At 34.4% G+C, this 24,974-nt stretch overlaps 1 protein-coding gene across 1 annotated transcript in view; it reads right to left on the reverse strand.

The window, feature by feature from the left end:
* Window positions 1–24,974, reverse strand: part of ext1b (exostosin glycosyltransferase 1b) — a 382,194-nt gene that overhangs the window by 87,328 nt on the left and 269,892 nt on the right. The window contains exons 2-3 of the mRNA XM_030147124.1: window positions 19,939–20,032; window positions 3,404–3,511 (exon numbers count right to left, since the gene is read on the reverse strand). Of these exons, the coding sequence (XP_030002984.1) occupies window positions 3,404–3,511; window positions 19,939–20,032 (202 nt within the window). The remainder of the gene's footprint in view (window positions 1–3,403; window positions 3,512–19,938; window positions 20,033–24,974) is intronic.

A 24,974-nucleotide genomic window follows, 5' to 3' on the forward strand; every position in this document is an offset into this window, starting at 1 on the left:
ATTTCTGTTTTTTCAGGTTATTCACATCTTCTTTATAAAATGTAAATATTATCATTATTTAATTGGTTTTTTGTTTTTTTTTGTACTAAAACAAAAAGAAAAACTTGGATTTGTCATTATTTATAAGTTATTAAGTCATTATTTTACTGGTCTGGCCCCTTGAGATCAAATTGGGGTGAATATGGAACTGAACCAAAATGAGGTTGACAGCCCTGATCTACGTGATCACACTGACACATGGAGCAGGGCATCCTACACTACCCACATCTACGTCACAGTACACCAGTGTTTTTCAACCTTGGGGTCAGGACCCCACATGGGGTCGCCTGGAATTCAAATGGGGTCGCCTGAAATTTCTAGTAATTGATAAAAAAAAAAAAAAAAAAGAAAAAAAAAAAAAGAAAAACTTACTAATAAAAATATATGTTGAGTTGACAGAGACAATCCCAATCCATAACAGACATGACAAACTGTGAAGCTGAAACTGAAGCACTGTGGTTCTGTTCATCTGTCAAATGTTCATTGTGGTCAGTTTCAGATGCTGCAGCTCTTTCATAATTCATAGTTTGAGTTCTTGTTTGTTCAGTATTAATTTGCAGCCTTGTAGTAGTAGTACTAGTAGCAAATCATGTCCTTATCTCAACTACCAACATTGATCCTAGTCTTTTGAACAAGTATTTTCTTTAGTCAATCCTGAGCTCTATACTTTTAAATAATAATTCATTTGTACATCTTTTTAAAAGTTTTAATTGTTTTAGACTGTTTCAATTGATCTTCCAGGCCATTCCAAAGATTAACCCCTCTAATAGAAATACATCTACTTTTTTATTTGTTCTTATAATAATTAGTAATAATTCTTATTGCCTTTTTTTGAGGTAAAAATATGTTTAGTTGAAAATCAAAGCTAATATTCTTGCAAGAATTGAAGAATGACACAAATGAAGATCTTCCTCAACAGCTCTAAGTCTGTCTTTTTCTGTCTTCTTTCATTCTTATATCAATATCTATGGTATTGTACTGACAAAAACAGTGCTTTTAGGCATTCCATGTTTTCTTTTCTGTCTGTTTCAGTCACATGATACACACAGGAGTTAGCACTTGATTGCATAACCATTGTTTTTGATGTTTGATGGTCTAATAATTTTTTTTTTTGCAACTGTGGCATGATTTCCTAACATCAGGATCAATTCCACCTAAATGAATGGAGCAAAAGCCAAATGCAAAAAGACAATTCTTTGGTGAACGGAGCCGTGCATATGATATCACCTGACAGATGTAACAAGACAAAACAGACAAGAGAGGGAGACTGGACTCTATTTAATGAGATGTCAGAGACCAGCAGAGCTAATACCGACATGGACGACGTGAGGCTGAGGTGGGAGTCGGTAAATGTGGAGGAATATTTCATACTCTTATCCTTTAACAACATTCAAAGCCTATATTTTTGTACTTAAGTATCTCTAAGTGTAAATTTGTATATTTTGTCTAGTCGACTATGTCTGCTTTCATGTGTTCAGTCTCAAATTAATGACACTCTGAAGAACATAAACATGTACAATTATCACTCGCAAACTGTAGTGATGAAGAAGTGGCAAATCCACGCTCTGTGCTTTTATACTTTTTGTTAAAGATGTGTGGTTTGGCTCTTGTGGGAATTTATTCATCCCATTAAAGCAGAGATAAACACATTATTTGCTCTTTGGTTCTTAGTGTTTGAACACATTTCAGTGGAAAGTAAAGCTCAAGTCTTAATAAATCTGTATGTACACTTATTTTATGTTTTACTGATGTATTAAAACGCACATATTACACTGGTCAACAACAAATTTAATGTTTCAGTTTTTTGAGCTGATTTAGGATCATTTTGGTGTGCTGAATCCAAAAATCACATTCATTTTGCTCAATCAGGTCAACTTTCTGAACTATGCAACATATTGGCTTTTTAACATTTTTGCTTACATTTATGGGCATTTTCACATCATATGATACAAAATTCTTTCATATTTCTTGCAATAAACGAGTTCTGAAGATTTTACTTTTGCCAATTTATGATTAATGTTTTTTTTTTAATATTACAGGTGAATGAAATGGCTTCGACTAGAAGATCTTGCAAAAATAAGCCTGACGTATTCTGCTACATCTGCGGTGAATACACCATTGTACCTAACAGGAATCCTGTTAGAAAATGATTTTTTTTTCTCTTAAAACCTATTTTGGGTGAGAACTATATAAAAAATCAACTGATAAAGTCACAAAAATGTCATCAATTTTGTGAGAAGATCAAATTTTTAAAAATCAAATTAGCAAAAAAACCTGACCTGATTGAGAAAAACAGATGTCATTTTTGGATTTAGCGGTGCAAAATGGTCCTAATTCAGTTGAAAAAACCTAGACAACTTGCAAAAAATATTTTTTTGTAATTCAAGATTTTTTGCTAAATTTGAGATGTTTTTGGCTTAATTGAATATTTTTTTTACTTAATTGAAGATTTTTTTGTCTGCTTAATTGAATTTTTTTTTTTTTTTTGGCTTAATTCAAGATTTTTTGCTAAATTTGAGATGTTTTTTGGCTTAATTCAAGATTTTTTTTTTTTTTACTTAATTGAAGACTTTTTTTTTTGCTTAATTGAATTTTTTTTTTTTTACTTAATTGAAGAATTTTTTTTTTTGACTTAATTCAAGATTTTTTGCTAAATTTGAGATGTTTTTTTGGCTGAATTGAAGATTTTTTTGTACTTAATTGAAGACTTATTTTGGCTTAATTGAATTTTTTTTTTTTTTTACTTAATTGAATTTTTTTTTTTTTTTTTTGGCTTAACTGAATTTTTTTTTTTACTTAACTGAAGATTTTTTTTTGGCTTAATTCAAGAATTTTTCCTTAATTCAAGCTATTTTTTTCTTTTTTTTGCTTACTTCAACTCAAGACTGTGGAATTTTGGCACTTAGCAAAAACATCCCAGGGGCCGAACTGGACCCTTTGGCGGGCTGCATTTGGTCCCCGGGCCGCATATTTGACACTCCTGGTCCAACCTGTGGCTCCTAAACTAAAATGACTTTGACACCCCTGATATAGACTATAAATCTCCACCATGTTTCCAGATGAGCTCAGACAAAGCGTATATTACTGCGATGCCACATTACAATATTACTACACACTTGTGGCTAAATCCATTTCCTCTCTTGTATAACACTGTGGGCTCATGTCAGACAGTCAAGGACTTGGTATGTTGCTGTAAAATTGTTTTCACTCCAGTGGAGAGCAGAACAAAGCAGGATTTTGTGTGTGGGGTGTGTTTAGAACGCTGACAGAAAGAGAAATGTTTCATCTTGGGTGTGTGTTGTTTTGCGGGTGCGCTCCAGTTTTCAGGTGTTCCTCAGAGCGTGTTGCGTCTACAGGCCGTTACCTGCAGCAGGAGCCTCTCGTCGCCGATGACTGCCGCCGTGTTCCAGTCGATGATTTCGGAGAAAGGCAGCTCCCAGCCGTTACTCAGCATCACCGGCACACACGCAGCCTGACGGAAAGGAAGGAAGGACGGACGGACACAGAAGACATGGTTGGACACCATCCTTTATGAAAACACGACTGATTTGTCACATATTGATCCAGATTATTAAAGCTTCCAAACTCTGCTCTGTCTATATGAAGTTACATTTGTTGGAGCTGAGCTGTATGAGAACTGATCAGTCTGTCCCTTTGTGCTCATGATGCAATCGCTCATTTAGAGGAAATGGGATTTTCTTTGATTTTTTTTTTTTTTTGCGTCATATATATGAACATATTGGACAAAACTGTGAGACCAGGGGCAGCAAACAAGGAAAGTCGCAACAACAAAACATATCGGCTAAAATTTACTTAGGGGGTCAAATGACTGGCTATCTATCTATCTATCTATCTATCTATCTATCTATCTATCTATCTATCTATCTATCTATCTATCTATCTATCTATCTATCTATCTATCTATCTATCTATCTATCTATCTATCTATCTATCTATCTATCTATCTATCTATCTATCTATCTATCCATCCATCCATCCATCCATCCATCCATCCATCCATCCATCTATCTATCTATCTATCTATCTATCTATCTATCTATCTATCTATCTATCTATCTATCTATCTATCTATCTATCTATCTATCTATCTAAGATATATATTTCTCTACATTTAACCTTCCCAATGTGATTTATCACCATTTTAGATCATATTTTCCTCTGCATTTCACATTTTTCAGTAAAAATCAGGTGTTTTCCTTTATTAAATAAACTGACCATGCAGATGTTCATAAAGCTTAAAGTAAATCAAAGGTTTTTACAGTCAGACCACCCTTCTTTTCTTCAATTTCTTGTTCATTTTAATGCCTGGTACAACTATAGGTACATTTGTTTGGGCAAATATAATGATCACAAAAATAGCTCATAAAAGTTGAATTTCAGAGCTGATATCAATCCATTTAACATGTTTTCTTGATAATAACCAAAATTAATTCAGTTCTTACATCAATATCTCTGGCATTGTACTGACAAAAACAGTGTTTTTATTCATTCCATGTTTTCTTTTCTGTCTGTTTTAGTCACATGATACACACAGGAGTTAGTACTGGATTGTATAACCATTGTTTTTGATGACTTTGGATGGTCTGATCATTTTTTTTTTCCACAACTGTATATCAGAACAGATAAAACTGAAGAAAAAGCAAGAAAAATATCATTAATTGAACATAAAAACAAGCGCATACAACCACTCATATTTGTTCAACTGCATGTATTTTACTCATGAATCAATGTTGCAGAGGACGATGGTGTTTCTGACTCACTACAGAGTCTCTGAACATCCAAAAAAAAGAACATCTGATACAACTGAGGAGTGAGAAACTGCATTTTCCCAGAGTTAAATAAATGTATTGATTGGATTAGTGGTTCCAAAGTTATTAAACATTCTAGATCAGTAGATGCTTTTGGTTGCTGGCGGTTGCTTAAGACTTTTAGGGTTAAAGATCACAACATCTGAGTGTTTATTGCTATTGATACAATCATTTTCAGCATCATGTGATAAAGCTGAAAGGAAAGAGGTGAGAATTTGACTTGTTTTTCTGCAGATTTTATTGGTAAACTTTTGTTAAACTTCTTGGGTTATATTTCCACTTATCCTCCTGATACTCAGGAAAGTGAAAGTTTTTTACATTAAACAATTGTCTTGATCGGAAACTGCATAATGTAACAGTCTTTTCAGACATATATATATATATATATATATATATATATATATATATATATATATATATATATATATATATATATATTTTTTTTTAATTTATTTTTATTTATTTTTTAATGGAATGTCCTTTGCAGTGGACAGCATTTTTTAAGTAAAATTGTCAAACTTTTGTCCCATACAGAGTACAAAAATCCACTGCTGGGTCAAAGGAGGTTATTTAAGACGGAATGCTATGTCTATTTAACCCTTTCATGCATAGTGATCACTACAGTGGACAGTTATTCTACAGCTGTTCTCTTGTACATTCATGGGTTTAGTTGTTTTAGTTCCATATCAGCCAACACAGTGGACACTTATGCATCATCTCATAAACTGCAATTCATACCATTACTGTAACTTTGCTGTTCTTGATTGGTTCTAGAGTGGAAATCAATTGTTAATTGTTATTTTTTGCATATCATCTCCATGAAGTGAGTAATAACTAGTATTAGAATATGTTAAAATGTGAGAAAACATAAGATTAGCTGCATTAAACATGGTTTCATTTCACTGTTTTCATATCACTTTATGATATTGGGTTTTAAATATATGTTTCTTTGCTTCAAGAATAAAATTCATGGTGTTGCTGAGTGGACATTTTTTTAAATCTATGAAAAAAAACCTCAATCTCATTGTTTTTTTTCATGCCTAAGGAGGAATAAAAACACTCAAAAAAACAAAAAAAACAAAAACAAAAATAAAAACAAAAAAAACTCAACTAAGGTTCTCATAATTCATGCATGAAAGGGTTAAAAAAAAAAAAAAAAATCCATTGCATTATCTGATTTTTGGCCACATAACACATTAAGCTGATGAAGTGACTATATCATTAAACATTTCTTTTTCTTTTTTAAATTACATTTACTCTTTACCTACTGTCATATTAGTTAAAATAATTTTTCAGTGCTGTTATTTTGAGATCAAGAGTTAACAAGGCTTATTTTCTTTTCACAGGGGTCCATTTATCTCATTATCTGGACAAATTTAGCTTTGTTTTCCCATGATCAAGTCATTATCACGAGAAAACAAATAGTTCTTTGTGCTAATGTTGATTACAGATCAGGACTGCCAGGACGTCAGACTACACAACTGACTTGAGCTGCAGAAGATGGATCAAGAAGTACCCATTATTGATCAATGAATCAGACTATACTTCAGAGAAATCTGGAGTAAATTAGCCTTTTGTTTTGTTGAGATAATGGGATTAATAAACCTGTTATCATGAGAAAATGAGAGGAAAGTCAAAGTTTTTTACATTAAACAATTGTCCTGATCGGAAACTACATAATGCAACAGTCTTTTCATATACATATATATATATATATATATATATACATATATATATATATATATATATATATATATATATATATATATATATATATCTTTTTTAAATTTATTTTTATTTATTTATTTTTTAATGGAATGTCCTTTGCAATGGACAGCATTTTTTAAGTAAAATTGTCAAACTTTTGTCCCAAACAGAGGACAAAAATACACTGCTGGGTCTAAGGAGGTTATTTAAGACAGAATGTTATGACTATTCAAAAAATAAATAAATAAAATTCCATTGCATTATCTGATTGCTGGCCACATAACAACACATTACGCTGATAAAGTGACTATATCATTTAACATTTCTTTTTCTTTTTTAAATTACATTCACTCTTTACCTACTGTTATATTAGTGAAAATAATATTTGATTGCTGTTATTTTGAGATCAAGAGTTAACAAGGCTTATTTTCTTTTCACAGGGGTCCATTTATCTCATTATCTGGACAAGTTTAGCTTTGTTTTCCTATGATCAAGTCATTATCACGAGAAAACAAATAGTTCTTTCTGCTAATGTTGATTACAGATCAGGACTGCCAGGACGTCAGACTACACAACTGACTTGAGCTGCAGATGATGGATCAAGAAGCGCCCGTTATTGATCAATGCATCAGACTATACTTCAGAGAAATCTGGAGAAATTAGCCTTTTGTTTTGTTGAGATAATGGGATTAACAAACCTGTTATCATGAGAAAATGAGCTTTATTATCTTGAGATAAGGTCATTAGAAATAATTCCAAGCATGGCCACTCTATAAAAAATGCACAGATGTTCAGTTACACATGCCTGGATGCTGCTTAGTTCCTTGTTATACACACGTAACATCCTGGCACATATAAATACATACGCATATTCTATCTGCATACACTGTCATGCATTTTATCCAGTATACACCGATAACTACTACACATATGTGAATATGTGGTTAAAATATATTACAGAGCAGATCACCAATAATCTAACTGTAAACAAAAAAAAAAAAAAAAAAAAAAACTGAGATCGATTTCCAGGCTGCAGAAGTGCAAATAGGCAGTTTGGGTTTATATGAACCACAAAACACTCGTACACTCTGCTGTACCATTTGCCATCCACAGGAACTCAAACATTCACAAATAGAATTTCTTAATTACATGTTTAATAGGTCTGTTTCAGAGTGGTGGTTATTTGATGTTTTAATCATTTATGTAACTAAAAATCTAAGAAAACACACTCAGTATGCTTGGCTTGTTCTAACACAATCATGCATTTTTCATGTGCGTTCGTCTGCGTATATATGTGTGTATATGTGTGCATATGTGTGTGTATGTGTGTATATGTGTGTGTATATGTGTGTATATGTGTGCATATGTGCAGACTAACTCATGAACCGATGCATCAATCTTTATGAAACTCTGCACACATATTGACTGAGTGAATATCTAGAACTCTTTCATTTTCGGTGCACCTAGTTTCAGAAATAATGCCAGTGAGGAAAATACTAATAATTGTGATCAACATTATAATGTTTATTTTCTTCCTTGTACCGATTCACCAAAGCCACTGCTAGGTGGGTCATGCTGACATTAGGATATTTTCAACCCCTCCCCAGTGAAATAGGAATGTTCTGGTTAGGTGTTCCTCTTTTGTATCCCTGATAGTGAATGTTTCTTTTTTTTTTTTTTTTTTTTTTAAATCAGAAAATGACAAATAATGTAATCAAAAAGCATATTACAGATGAATTGGAATAGTAATAGGGTATCACTAGCCATGCACAGTTATAAATTGGAGGGGGTTCATATTTGGTTCCCCTTGTGTAATAGTGACTGAAGTATCACACCTGAGAACGCCTGAGATGAATATACATGCTGTTTTCAGCCAGACAGGGTGTTATAATTTTATAATTCTAACTCTCACCTCTTCAAATTGAAAAAAATAGGACCAATGGCCCTGTAGCTTACCAGCCAAATTAAAAGCTTTGGGAAATGTATCCAGATGCCATTTATTCTCACCCAGTTCTGTGTATTTATTCTATTACAGAAATAGCCCATGTTTTGGTCATATTCCAATCAGATCTGTAAAAAAAAATTCAAATTCTAGCTTGATATCATTGATACTGATTTATTGGATCAATCCACTTCCAATCTGTTATAATGGGAAAATTATTCAAAGTGGCACCAAATCCAGAATCAGATCCAGATCCAAATAATTTCCATCCCTTGTGTTGACATCATCATACAGAAGCTGTATACCAAGTCTGAAGTCAATCAGAACTGGAGTTTGGGAGAAACAGACAATTGAATTTTTTCCCCATAAGAGCCCATGTTCAATTTTCCGTAAGTTCCCAGATCCAAAAGAAGATCCTGATCAGCATGTGGACATTATGTTTTGGTCATCTCCCCATCAGGGTTGGACTGTAGAAATTTACACTGGATATCATTTATATTTACTGAGTTATTGCATTGATCCACTTCCTATCTCTTATAATGGGAAAATTTTTCAAAGTCGCACCAAATCCAGAATCAGATCCAGATCCAAATAGTTTCACTCACTCTTGATGACATCATCATAAAGAAATTGTATACCAAGTTTGAAGCCAATTGGAATCTTAGTTTTGGAGAGGAAGATGGTTGAAAGTTTTGTAACGGACGACAGACGACGATGCCGGACACCGCATGACGACAGTAGCTTATGGCCTGTCTGCTGGTAAGATAAAATAAAAAACTAGTGCTCAATTTTATTCTTTTTTTTTTTTTTTTTTTTTTTACTGTTTTTTTGTAATGCCCCACAGAATAAACCTATAGTTTATTTACCCACACAGAGTGAGAGAGAAGAGGAGCCATTTATTGACATCTAACACTGGAACAGATAAATAAAAATCTGACAGTGAGTTCCATAAGTATTTGGATGGTGACAAAAACACAAACACAGTGGACGTGAAATGAAGCATTCAAGATGCGATAAATGTCTGGACTTTTAAGTGTTTAGGAATTAAAACCATTTAAGGCATAGTCTCTTCATTTTCAGAACCTCAGCAACTTCATGTCCATATGTGTCCTGTGACAAATGAAGCAGATAAACAATCTGAAGTTTACATCCAAAGCTGAATTTCTACTCTGTAGCATTTGGTGACTTCAAGCAGTAATAGATGGTAAAGTATTAAAAATAAATCTCATATTTATAATAATCCTAGTTTGTCCATTTACTTTTGAGTCTCAGAAAATGGAGGGACTTTGTTAACCCTATAACGCCAAACGTATCATATATGATACATGAGTTTTGAAGCCCTCTACATGATCAGTGTGATTTTTTTTTTCTTGAAAAACCTGATGTATACAATTAGATACATGCAATACACAGATAATCCACCAGGGGGAGGAATTCATTCACCAGAGGCCTTTCCAGTGACACTACAAGATTAAATGAATGAGGAAGGAGGCAGAACTTTGACAATTTTGAAAAGGAATTACCAATTTGTTAAAAATGTTTGTGTTATGTTTTTGTTTGTTCAAAAATAATAATATTAGAGCACTGAGACCCAATGTATCAAATATGATACAAAATTGAAACTCATACATGGGAATTGATATTTGAAAAAACATTTTTTGGGGTGGTTCAGAAGGACCAATAAAGGCTCCAGTTTCAAAGAACTGGAAGTTTCTGTCCATGATTTAATGGTTCAGACTTTACAGGGTTAAAATGGTTGTAATTCCTAAACAGTTGATGCAATATTTTTGTTAAAGTCCACCCTTCAATCAGATTTTGACTGTTTCCTTCCAAATCCACTGTGTTGTACAGAACTTCTGTCACTGTCCAAATACTTCTGGACATGACTGTTACACTCTAAGAAATAAAATGTTGGAATTTGTTGGATTTAATTAAAAATATTATACAACTTTTCCACGAAATATGATTATTTAAATGTAAAAAGATGCTACAGTTAATTGCAAAGATAATCTACTAATAAATCCCAAGTAATTGTGTCAATAAATCTAAAATAAGGTGTTGCTTTGATGCTACAACTTAACAATTACATTTTCTAATCAACAGCATCGGTTTGGATTTACACACATTTACACACATTGATTCCGAAACGATGCACAATGTTTTTTTTTTAAATTAATGAATCGTTTTGCAATCGACTCGCAACAGATGAACGAACTGAAAGAATCGAGTTAGTAAAAAGAATCGGATTTCCCACCACTAAATTTACAACAAAATGTGTGTAAATCCAAACCAATACTGTTGATTAGAAAATGTAATTCTTAAGTTGTAGCATTAAAGCAACACCTTATTTATTTTGGATTTATTAGTAGGTTATCTTTGCAATTAACTGCAACATCTTTTTACATTTAAATAACCATATTTTGTGGAACAAGTTGGATAACATTTTTAATTAAATCCAACAAATTCCAACATGTTATTTCTTAGAGCGTACCTATAAACAATTTCCGTTTCTAATCATAAGATAATTAGAGGTGCCTTTTGCAATGAGATAATGTCATTAAAACCACCTTTCACATATCAAACAGTGGAAAAAAGCATGGAAATAATGATGAAAATATGACACTTTTATGTAATTAATATAACTAATGTATAAATGAAATGGCTACTATTGAACCACACAACTTCATCAAGGATAATCCAGATCGGTATAGTGTTAAAAACAGCGTGTCTATTTCCTTTTTACTCCCACACCTGTTGATACCCGAGTTAAAACAGTAACGAGAGATTAATTAGCTTGAGAAACCAGTGTGAGGTTTGCTTAACAGAAGAGAGAGGAGACGTTAAAAAGATGAAAAGGCAAGAGAAAGTGGATAAATAGATATAAAAAAGCCGAATGTGACCTTCGTAAAAAAAGGAGTGGCGGAAGGATGGAGGGATACGAGGAGAGGTAAAAGGGAACAGCTGGTGTGTGTGTGTGCGTGTGTGTGTGTGTGTGTGTGTGTGTGTGTGTGTGTGTGTGTGTGTGTGTGGTGGGAGTTTTGATGTAATGACGGCCCTGTCACTCCCGGGTCATAAAGGTGTCAGCTGAACCAGAACCAGCCCTCAGGCTCTGCTGCCGTCTCCTCCACAAACACACATCTCTCTCTCTCTCTCTCTCTCTCTCTCTCTCTCTCTCTCTCTCTATATATATATATATATATATATATATATATATATATATATATATATTTATATTTAACTACATATACACACACACACCAACACATAAACAGCTCAAGGCATAAACACACACTCACACATACCGGCTAAAATTTGCTTAGAGGTCTTATTTATGTCTGTGTGCATAAGAAATCAATACAGGATTTCAGTTCTGTTGCAACATGTTGATGGTCATATGAACTATGTTTTCAGCTCAAAAATGTCCAATTTCATCACAATTTTCGGAATTTTAGGGCATGTAAATGGAATTATTGTGCTTTTCTTCTGACTAAGATTGTTATGATTCTTGATATTTGTATTATTATGTATGTTTTGCAAGTGCATATATGTTAAATTTCATTTAATGTTCGGAATAAATCACTATCTATCTATCTATCTATCTATCTATCTATCTATCTATCTATCTATCTATCTATCTATCTATCTATCTATCTATCTATCTATCTATCTATCTATCTATCTATCTATCTATCTATCTATCTATCTATCTATCTATCTATCTATCTATCTATCTATCTATCTATTAATGCTATATTTTCATGTCACAAATGGCCAAGTTATATTTGAACTGAATTTACCTGAAAAACAAATATTCTATTCTTTTAGATTCCCCAATTTTTCTTACAAGATTATAGCCTACATATCACGTTTTATTTTTACAGGTTGTAATATGGAGTATGGTGCTGATGCATCCTGCTTATGTTGCGCCAATACATACATTAAGAATGTTAAAAGTCAATAGCGGCCAAAAAAGCCATCACAAGAAAAAGGCTTTCATCAGAAAGCCCAACGCTGAGCATGTGGATGGACATTACAGTGGACATATATAAGATGGAGAGACTTACTGCAGAGGTGAACTATAAGAAGGACTTGTTTGTTACACGCTGGAAGAAATGGATGGAATACATAATGCCACGCAGACCGGACTTTGATGCTTTTATTTTTGTATAAAAGATTAGATATCGTAAATGCAATAACTGCAATTCACTCCCTACTTGTTAATGTTCTTTTTGTTTGTTTCATTGTTAAAAAAAAATGGGACATTCAGACTAATATAATGTTGATGACATTTAAAATCAGTATCTTTGTCAAAATTGATGCAGAATGTCAATAAAAAAGTGAATTTAAAAAAAAAAAAAAAAAAAAAAAAAAACAATGTTAAAAGTCACTTTTTAAATCAACAGTTTTCTAATAATAAGCAGTTTTACAAAAAAAAAAAACAATTCTATATTGTTATTTACTCTTTAGTATGATGATAAACTATACAATAAATAATTCTGATCCTAGTTTTTGCACAGGGATCATTAGAGTAAACGGTGACATGGCTGCCGAGCACCAGTATGATGGGATCTGTAACAACCATGTCACATCCGTCCACTGCCACATTTTGTGTTTTTGTGTCAGCTGTTATTGTTTTAGATCCACAATACTAACATTTATGAATAAGAGGAGAATTAGCAATAGTAAGTATATAAGTTTATTACTAATAAAGTACTGGTACTGACCAGAGCATCATGGGTAATGTCACGTCCGTCCACCAGTTATTTATGCTCTTTCTAATGCTATTTGAAGAATTCTGTTCTAATTTATTTTCTTGTATTCTGTGTTATTATTTTATATTCTATGCTATATTCTGTTCTATTCTGAATTTGTTAATTTCAATGCCCCCCAAAATGTTTCATTTTTATTGCTAGCATTAGCTTTTTTGGAAATGGATTTGACCAATAAATGTGTTGTTTTGAAGTTCATCTATGGCCTTATGGTATTTAAATTAGTATTTTCTGTGTATATGAAGCATTTATTACACTTTATTCCAGTTCACTGAAAGATTATTCAATTTAAATACACATGCATTTCTCACATGTCACATCCGTCCACCAGCAAAAGTTTTCACATACACATGCTATTCAAAATCCAATATTTCTAATAATAGAGCTGGATAATTAGCAATAGTAAGTATATAATAGTAAGTATATAAGTTAATTCCTAATAAAGTACTGGTACTGACCAGAGAATCATGGGTAATGTCACGTCCGTCCACCAGCAAAAGTTTTCACATACACGTGCTATTCCAAATCCAATATTTCTGAAAATAGAGCTTCCACTGTCAAATAATATCAGTAGTCTGTGCACAAATGTATTAGCATTATTTCAACACAGTTCTATGCATTTCTTACAACTTTTTTTTTCTTTTTTTTTGACAAAAATGGCCACTCATTTGATCCCCTAAGTAAATTTTAGCCGATATATATATATATATATATATATATATATATATATATATACATATACACACACACAGACACCAACACATAAACAGCTCAAGGCATAAACACACACTCACACATACATACATGCACATCCTGTTGAATTCTATCAGGAATTGCTTTCTCATGCAAAGACCAAAGCCGGTAAATACTTTCCATCTGCTTTCTTTTTTACGCTGTGAGAGTCGATGGATGGTGTGAGTCAGACAAATGGAGAAAAAAAAGAGTCGACTAGAGGAGACGAGAGGGCATATTTCCCTCCTGAGTGAAGTGCGCTGTTATGTGTGTGTGTGTGTGTACGCCACAGCTGATAGTGAGATAAGCGTACTTATGTTTGTGCACTGGGCGGACGGCGGTGCGCGGTAAGGAGAGGTAAAGGACAGTGCAGCAGTAATGCAGAAGAGTGCAGTGCAGTTATAGAAATGGATGGAAAAAAGAGAGGAAAAGAGATGCACGGTGAGTACGTTTCAAGAGGTAGGAGTAAAGTGGAGGCAAACGGAGATCTATTATCCGGAGATGAGTGCGGAAGGCTGAAATTTACTTGACGGATTATTATGGTCATGTGTTAAAGTGCATGTTTAACCTCCAATCTTATTGAATTTCCACTGAATCTGGATGAATGTACATGGTTAGGAAGCACAGGTGTATTATTACTGACTATCTGTACATGCACACTAATACTACACTAGGAATCAGAACAGGACAGTGATGGAAATGTGGTCATGTCAAATCCCAAATGTATCAAGACATGCATTATTCAGGTTTTGGGGCTTTCTTTTTTAGACATGTATACAACACATTCTTAATGTGCATCTGAAAAGACGACAGTGCTTTTTACCACAGTTTGTGACAATAGCTAACAGTTACCAGGGCTGAAGCAGAGATGCACACACTGCAAAAAATCCAAATCTTACCTAGTGTATTTTTCTCATTTCTAGTCCAAATATCTCATCACACTTAAAATATGACATAATCGCCTAAAGAGAAACTTTTCAGGGAGATATAAGAACTTATTTTTAGACAATTGATCCGGAAAATCTTATTTCAAGAAATCTTACAAGATAATTTTTACATATTCTATTGGCAGAATTTTAGCTTCATTCAAGTTTTTTTGTTTTGCTTAATTCAAGCAAAAATATCTGTCAATGGAACAAGTGAAAATTATCTTGGTAAGATTTCTTGAATTACTTTCATAGGAGAATGTTTCAACCCCTACTCCTTGCAGCTCTGTTTTAAGGGGTAGTGTCCCAAGGGGTAGGGGTAGGGGGTAGGGCTAAGGGGTGAATCGGGATTGGGCCTAAGTGTGATGAGATATTTTGACAAGAAATGAGAAAAATACATTTGGTAAGACTTTGATTTTTGTAGTGTGCAGCCAAAAGAAAAGCCATATTTTCTAGTAAAAAGGGAAAAACTCGCCTATTTTAACTATGCGATACTGGGATATGGACAGTTATTTGAATGCGCTCACATACCTCGATTCAACATTTTCAAGAGCTTGGCTGAAAAAAACCAATGGAAAACCTTGAAGAAATTCTAATTTGTTGCAAAGAAGCAAAATGTAGTCGCCTATGTATAAAGTAAGTAAGTGTGGCTGTGTGTAAAAGGGAATATTCGGTTTCATTTGTAATGTGAACAGCTTAGAAAGAATGTGGTCTTTTTCAGACTAAAGGAAAAACTAGAATATTTTACTAGGGGGAAAAGATGTCTGCTGCATAAAACTACAAAAGAAATAATAAAAAAATAAAGATTTCTATTTCTGCCTCTTTTAGACTAATCCTAAGAGAATATGACCATGGTTGAAATCAAACATTTGAAGTCATTTTGGCAAAAATATAACAAAAAAATAAAACAGATCTGCTACCTTTCAATATGGACATTATATACAGTAATGTGCAAAAGTCTTAGGTTTGTTTTTGCAGGGTTGACATAAGCGTACATTTTTATTTCTCATTCCCTTTTTTCATATATAAGAAAATATGTGCACAGCCTTAAAAGACACACAAAAAGTTGACTTAAATGGGTTCTAAAGGTTAAAGCCATTATTTATTGTGACCTCTGACCTCGTGACAAGAAGCAGCACAAACAGTTAGAAACATCTGATATGTGTTGAATGAAACCTGGTATAAAACGTCAGAAAATGCAATAAATGTCATATTATTTGAACAGCAGTTTTAAAGACACGTTAAGTGCAAAGGGAGGTCATATTAAATGGTACCGCTTTGGTTTGTACAAGCTATTTTTTCCCTGAAATTTTTCTTTTTACTGTTGTACATAGTTTGTACTAAACCATTAAAGCAGGGCTCTCAAACTGTTTTTCTTTCAGGGGCCACATTCAGCCCAATTTGATCTCCAGTGGGCCGGACCAGTAAAATAATAACAGAATAACCTATAAATAATGGCAACTCCAGATTTTTGTCTTTGTTTTAGTGCAAAACCCCCCCATTAAATTCTGAAAATACTTACTTCTATAAACTATCCAAATCTGAAAAAATTGGACAAATGGCCCTGTAGCTTACCAGCACTTTAGCTTACCAGCACTATCTCTTACAATGGGGAAATTTTTCAAAGCCGCACCAAATCCAGAATCAGTGCGGGATCCAAATAATTTCACTAACTTTTATTGACATCATCATAAAGAAGCTGTATACTGAGTTTGAAGTCAATCGGAATTGTAGTTTCGGAGAAGACGACGATTGAAATTTTTGTAACGGACAACGACAGACGACGGCAGATGACAGACAACGGCAGACAACAGACAACGACAGACGACGGCAGATGACAGACGATGACAGACAACAGACAACGGCAGACAACAGATGACGACAGACGACGACAGATGACGACAGACAATGGCAGATGACAGACGATGACAGATAACGACAGATGAAAACAGATGACAGACGATGGCAGACGACGGACAATGACAGACGATGGCAGACGACGACAGATGACAACAGACGACAGACAACGGCAGATGACAGATGACGACAGACGACAACAGACAACGGGAGACGACAGATGACGACAGACGATGGCAGACGACAGACAACGACAGACAATGGGAGATGACAACAGATGACAATAGACGACAGACAACGGCAGATGACAGACGGCAGACAATGACAGACGACAGCAGACGACAGACAGCGACAGACGAAAGACAATGGCAGATGACAGACAACGACAGACAATGGCAGATGACAGGCGATGACAGATGACGACAGATGACAACAGACGACAGACAACGGCAGACGACAGATGACGACAGATGACGACAGACAATGGCAGACGACAGACAATGACAGACAATGGCAGACGACGACAGATGACAACAGACGACAGACAACGGCAGATGACAGACAACGGCAGACAACAGATGACGACAGACGACAACAGACGACAGACAACGGCAGACGACAGATGACGACAGATGACAACAGATGACAGGACGACAGACAGCGACAGACGAAAGACAATGGCAGATGACAGACAATGACAGACAATGACAGACGACGACAGACAAAGACAGACGACAGACAATGAAAGACAATGGCAGACAACAGATGACGACAGACAACGGCAGACGACAGATGACAGATGCTTAATTCAAGATTTTTTGCTAAATTTAAGATTTTTTTTTGGCTTAATTCAAGATTTTTTTTACTTAATTGAAGCTTTTTTTTTTTTTTTTTTTTTTTTGCTTAATTTAATTCAAGACTGTGGAATTTTTGCACTTTGCAAATTCATCCCAGAGGCCGGATTGGAACCTTTGGCTGGCTGCATTTGGCCCCCAGGCTGCATGTTTGACACTCCTGCATTAAAGTACAGCACGGTACTGTATCTTTACTAAATTATGTGAAAAATGACTATATGGAAAATTTGGCGACGGTACCTTCATGTCTGGCGAATACTCAAAACAAAACCAGTGACGTTAAGAGTTCTCCAGCTGTTCTATGATCATTTCGCCGTCCACTACTTGGACACAGCAGCAGTTCGTCTGCTAAATTCACTCCTGCATTAGAAGGTAAAAGGCAGCTCAGAGGCAAGATGAGGCAGATAATCTACTCAATGATGGCCTCGTTTGCTTGTATTTATTATGCAATTAGTCTGAAAATAAGGTAGTAATGATTTAGTGATCCTTTAAAGCTAGAGGAGGCACAATTAAAACAAATGCATGGTTGGGGGTTGAGTGTGGGGGGTTTTCTTCTCTGTTACGAAGCTTGGGTGTAATTGTGTGTATTGGCAAGAAACTGGCAATACGATACAAATAACCATACTAGGATCATGATACGATATATCAGGATATATCATGATATATCCTGATACTGTTAAAAAGGCAATTTTTTGTTTGTTTCTTTTTTTTTAATGATTATTTCCTTGAAGAATTGAATTACACCAGAAATCTGCACAAATACTAACACGTTTTTATTTGCTCACAACAGGATCTAATGTTATATCACAAAATGTTCCTGTGTTCAAACTTAAATTATATTTTATAGAAAAGACAGTTTAAGATCCTGTATAAAAGTTCATATTCTGTTCGTTCATAACTAACATCATAACATTATTTTTGTGCAATCCCGACAAAGGAACTAACATTATTTAATAAAAGAGTGTTAAATAATACTAAATAAAATATAAACAAAACATACAAAAAAAAACTCCACAATATCTGCATTTGAATAAATACCAAAAATAATGATACAGTACATTTTAATATCGGTACAGTATTTTGAAATTAAATATTGCGATATATTGCAGAACCGATACTTTCTTACACCCCTAGAAATGAAGCCTTGCTATGCCAGCATCTGAATAAATACCTAAAAATATCAATACAGTAATCTTTCATATCGATACAGTATTGTGAAATGAAGTATCGCGATATATTGCAGAACTGATATTTTCTTACACCCCTAGAAATGACCCCTCACCATGCCAGCATTTGAATACATGCACCTAAAAATATCAATACAGTACTTTTTAATATCGATACATTATCCTGAAACGAAATATTGTGATATACTGAAGAACTGCTATTTTCTTACACCGCTAGAAATGACCCCTCGCCATGCCAGCATTTGAATAAATACCTAAAAATATCAATACAGTAATCTTTAATATCGATACAGTATTGTGAAATGAAATATCACAATATATTGCAGAACCGCTATCTTCTTACACCCCTAGAAATGACCCCTCACCATGCCAGCATTTGGATACATGTACCTAAAAATATCAATACAGTACTTTTTAATATCAATACAGTATTGTGAAAGGAAATATCGCGATATATTGCAGAACCAACATTTTCTTACACCCCTAGAAATGACCCCTCGCCATGCCAGCATTTGAATAAACACCTAAAAATATCAATACAGTACTTGTTATTATCAATACAGTATTGTGAAATGAAATATCGCGATATATTGCGGAACCAAAATTTTCTTACACCCCTAGAAATGACCCCTCACCATAGCAGCATTTGAATAAATACCTAAAAATATCAATACAGTACTTTTTAATATCAATACAGTATTTTGAAATGAAATATCGCGATATATTGCAGAACCAACATTTTCTTACACCCCTACAAATGACCCCTCGCCATGTCAGCATTTGAATAAACACCTAAAAATATAGATACAATACTTTTTAATATCAATACAGTATTGTGAAATGAAATATCGCGATATACTGCAGAACCGATATCTTCTTACACCCCTAGAAATGACCCCTCGCCATGTCAGCATTTGAATAAACACCTACAAATATCAATACAGTACTTTTTAATATCGATACACTATCATGAAATGAAACATCGTGAGATTGCAGAACCGATATTTTCTCACACCCCTACCCGTGTGCATGAATCTGCTGCATATACAGCGCTTTCTCATGGGTTAATGCTTGTATTTTTGTGTTGCCGGTTTACCTGCAGCGCCTCCAGGAAGCGAAAGGAGCCCAGTCGTCTGCCGCGGGGCACCAGACAGAAGGTGGAGTTGTGGAGCATCTCCTTGTAGTCGTACCTGCAGAGACAATACACACAAACCATGAGCGGTGAGTTCAGGGGCATCAACAAAAACAGGGCGTTTACAATAACAACATGAGGAATATGTGTCTGTGAGGAGAGGAATATGTACAGCACAGGTGTCAAACATGTGGCCCAGGGGCCAAATGTGGCCCGCCAAAGGTTCCAATCTGGTCCATGGGATAAATTTGCAAAGTGCAAAAATTCCACAATCAAAGCTGTCGAACTCATGTTAGTTCAGGTTCCACATACAGACCAATATGATCTACAGTAAAATGATAAATAAAAAATAATATAGTAAAATAATTTTTCTTAGTTAGATAACTTATTAGTTTTATTCTGAATTTCGTTTCATAGTTTTGTCGATTCTTATTTATTTCCACCTGCACTGCTCACCATGTATATAGTTTCTTTGTTATACTTGTTTTTGACTTACTTCCTTCATTTAGTTAATTTTGTTTGCTTATGATTGTATATCATTACTAGACATTGCAAATACTTTATTTATTTTAAGTTTTTGGGGAGGCCCACGATAAACCACTTTGGTTTTTGGCTTCCCCGGCATATCTTTTATTGTTATTATTATTATTATTATGTTTTATTGTCTTGTATACATGCGAATGAATAATAAACAGTAAACAATAAACAATAGCATAATAACCTAAAAAAAATAATGACTTCAGATTTTCTTCTCGGTTTGTTGCGAAAATAATATTATGTTAGGCCTATAAATAATGACCACTTCAAATTTTTGTCTTTTTTTAGTGCAAAAAATAACATGAAATTATGAAAATATTTACATTTACAAACTATCCTGTAACAATTAAATGTGAATAACCTGAACAAATATGAACAACCTGAAATATCTTATGAAAATTAAGCACAATTTTAACTCTTTTTTGCCTGTTACTCAGTGTTTAGTGTCTTTGTAGATCCAATCCATAATGCACGTGGAGAAATGAAAAGTCGAGGTATAATATTATTAAAATTACACTTATTTTCCTTAAGAAATTTCAGTTTTTTCAGGTTATTCTCATCTTTTTTGTTTGGATAGTTTATAAAAGTAAGTATTTTCATAATTTAATGAGGTTTTTTGCACTAAAACAAAGACAAAAATCTGGAGTTGTCATTATTTATAGGTTATTATGTTATTATTTTACAGGTCCGGCCCATTTAAGATCAAACTGGGCTGAATGTGGAACCAGCAAGAAAATGAGTTTGAGAGCCCTGATCTACAGTAAAATAACAACATAACCTACAAAAAATAACAAATCCAGATTTTCTTCTCGGTTTGTTGCGAAAATAATATTAAGTTAGGCCTATAAATAATGACAACTTCAAATTTTCGTCTTTTTTTAGTGCAAAAAATAACATGACATTATGAAAATATTTACATTTACAAACTATCCTGTAACAATAAAATGTGAATAACCTGAACAAATATGAACAACCTGAAATGTCTAAAGAAAATTCAGCACAATTTTAACTATTTTCTGCCTGTTCCTCAGTGTTTAGTGTCTTGGTAGATCTGATCCATAATGCACATGTAGAAATGATAAGCCGAGGTATAATATTGTTAAAATTACACTTATTTTTCTTAAGAAATTTCAGTTTTTTCAGGTTATTCTCATCTTTTTTGTTTGGATAGTTTATAAAAGTAAGTATTTTCACAGTTTAACCCTTTCATGCATAGTGGTCACTCCAGCGGACAGTTCTTCTCCAGCTGTTCTCTTATATATTCATGAGTTTTGTTGTTTTATTTCCATATCAGCCAACACAGTGGACGCTTATGCTTCATCCCATACACTGTAGTTCATACCATTACTGTAACTTTGCTGTTCTTGATAAATCTGTTCTGCACTAACATGTTTCAGTGTAAATCAATTGTTATTTGTTAGAAAAAAATGATTTTTTTTTTTTTTTTTTTTTTTGCATATTATCTCCATGAAAAGAGTAATAATTAGCAATAGAATATGTTAAAATGTGAGAAAACATCAAATTTTATTTTATTGTTTTAATATCAATTTCTGATATTGGGTTTTAAACACGTTTCTTTACTTCAAAAAATTAAATGCATGGACATTTTTGTAACTCCATGAAAAAAAAAAACAAAAAAAAAAACTTGATCACATTGTTTTTTTTCATGCCTATGGAGGAATAAAAACACTCAAGAAAAAAATCTAAGGTTCTCATAATCAATGCATGAAAGTTTTTTTTTTTTTTGCGCTAAAACAAACAAAAATCTGGAGTTGTCATTATTTATAGGTTATTATGTTATTATTTTACTGGTCCGGCCCATTTGAGATCAAATCAGGCTGAAAGAAAATGAGTTTGAGACCCCTGATGCACAGTAAATGCATCACAGACTGTTTACATATCTTACAAATTAATCCTAAATTATAAATGTAGGTGCAGTTTTATATAACACTTACATAGCATTCATAGATTTTTCCAGATTTATGTCAAAACAGGTCAATCAGGAACACATTTACACCCATTCACACACAGGATAAAAATTCCGACTCTTTGCGAAAAGACTAATTCTCGTGCATGAAAAGATCTACTTTGATCGAACAAAATCACAGCAAGAAACACAAATACTTTAGCAAGATTACATAAGTAAAGTGAACCGCCCAATGAAAGCATAAGAACATTTCTGTAATTACGTCTCAGTACTCCAACAACTGAGGAAAGGGCTTGGACATAAAAGGACAGTGTGGGTCAGCTGTCTGTTCCATCATGTCACTGTGCACCTGTCCACTGCACAGCTGATGGTTCAATACTAAACTCATCCAATTATTTCTCTATTTTCATCTGATTTTCCACAATCGCTTTACCTTCCACTCCATTTTATTTCCCTACTCCTCCCTTTCCCTCAATATTCATCCAATACTCCACCCCCCAAACTTCTCCTCTTGTCTTCTATTATTTTTTTTTTTACCCTTTTATATAAGGATTTGAATCAAGAATCGGTTCATGTAAAAGAATCGGTTCATGGTAGTTCAACTCCTTAGAATCATTCAGCTTATTGGTTCCACAACATCATCACGTCATTTCTGTATTTTGCTCCATCCATCCATCCATCCATCCATCCATCCATTCAAAAAAATGTCCGTCTGTCCGTCCGTCCGTCCATTCCTTCAATCCAACAAATGTCCATCCATCCATCCATCCATCCATCCATCCATTCATCCGTCCATCCATCCACCCAAACAAATGTCCATCCGTCCATCCATCCATCCATCCATCCATCCAACAAATGTCCGTCCATCCATCCACCCAAACAAATGTCCATCCATCCATTCAACCATCCATCCATCTGTCCGTCTGTCCATCATCCATCCATCCATCCATCCATCCAACAAATGTCCATCCATCCATCCATCCATCCATCCATCCCTCCGTCCATCCATCCATCTGTCCGTCTGTCCATCATCCATCCATCCATCCATCCATCCAACAAATATTCATCCATCCATCCATCCATCCATCCGTCCATCTGTCCGTCCATCGTCCATCCATCCATCCATGCATCCATCCATCCATCCATCGTCCATCCATCCATCCGTCCATGCATTCATCAATCCATCCATCCATCCATCCATCCAATAAATGTCCATCCATCCATCCATCCATCCATCCATCCATCCATCCATCCGAGTTTTGTTCCAATCCATTCCCAAACATCAGTACATATTTGACATTAAAGAGTAAAAGCAAACAAAGCCATTTGTTTTATAATTTATTCTTTAATCCAATGAGAATCAATAAGAAAATCTAATCAATAACTAATATCTATAATGGAATCAGAATCGCTAAATCCTTATCCATCCCCATCCCCATCCTTACTCCTATCTCCCTCCTGTCACACACTCCTCCTTGCACAGCCCCTCTCAATCCTTCTATCTCTAAAAGCAAGAGGCTGTCACTCCCCCCCACCCACCCCCCCTCCTCCTCTTGCCCCCTCATCCCTCTATCTCTCCAGTGAGGTGTGTCTCATTGCTCTCCAAACAGCCTGATCAACCCTGCCAGGGGTAATGAGCTGAGAGTGACACCTGCTTCCACCACACAGCTGGTTCTTTGTGTGTTCGTACGTGAGAGACACACACCCCAACAGACAACATGTGTCTGTGCATCCGTCTGTTCTTCCATGTTTGCATGTGCACCGCCTTTCTACGTTTGGACAGTTTGTGACTACTAGCACATGGATGCCTTTGTGTGTGTGTGTGTGTGTGTGTTTGCATGTTCTTCTATGCACAGATGGACCGAGACTCAAAGTTTCAGGTTTACCAAAGAGACAGAGACTTTTTCCTCCTCCGTTGTGTCAGATTTCACCCACAGCCTCATTCACTTGCTGTATTTAACCCTTTCACACATGAATTATGAGAACCTTAATCAAGGTTTTTTGTTTTTCCTGAGTGTTTTTATTCCTCTTTAGGCATAAAAAAATCAATGTGATTGATTTTTTTTTTTTTTTTTATGAATGCATTTTTCATGGCATTACAAAAATGTCCACTCAGCTGAACACCATGCGTTTAATTTCTGAAGTAAAGAAACATGGATTTACTGACATACTGTGTGAAAACTATGACATAAAAACATTTTTTAATATGGCTAATCTGATGTTTTCTCATATTTTAACATACCTGCATGGAGATAATATGCAAAAAACAAACAAACAAACAAACAAACAAACAAACAAAAAAGAAAAAAAACAAGCAACTTTTGTTTAAAAGAACAAACAAAACAAAACTGTTCATTTCAGTCTAGTAACAATTTGTATTTAAAAACTTTTTTATTCTCCTGAGACCCTGCAATGCATTTTTGTCCTCTGTAGGGGACAAAAGTGTGACAGTTTCACTTAAAAAATGCTGTCCATTGCAAAGGACATTCAGGACTCTAATAAACATGAAGTAATATTTTAAAGTAAAATGTAACTG

This window comes from Sphaeramia orbicularis, chromosome 11, assembly GCF_902148855.1.
Source record: "Sphaeramia orbicularis chromosome 11, fSphaOr1.1, whole genome shotgun sequence".
NCBI lineage: Eukaryota > Metazoa > Chordata > Actinopteri > Kurtiformes > Apogonidae > Sphaeramia > Sphaeramia orbicularis.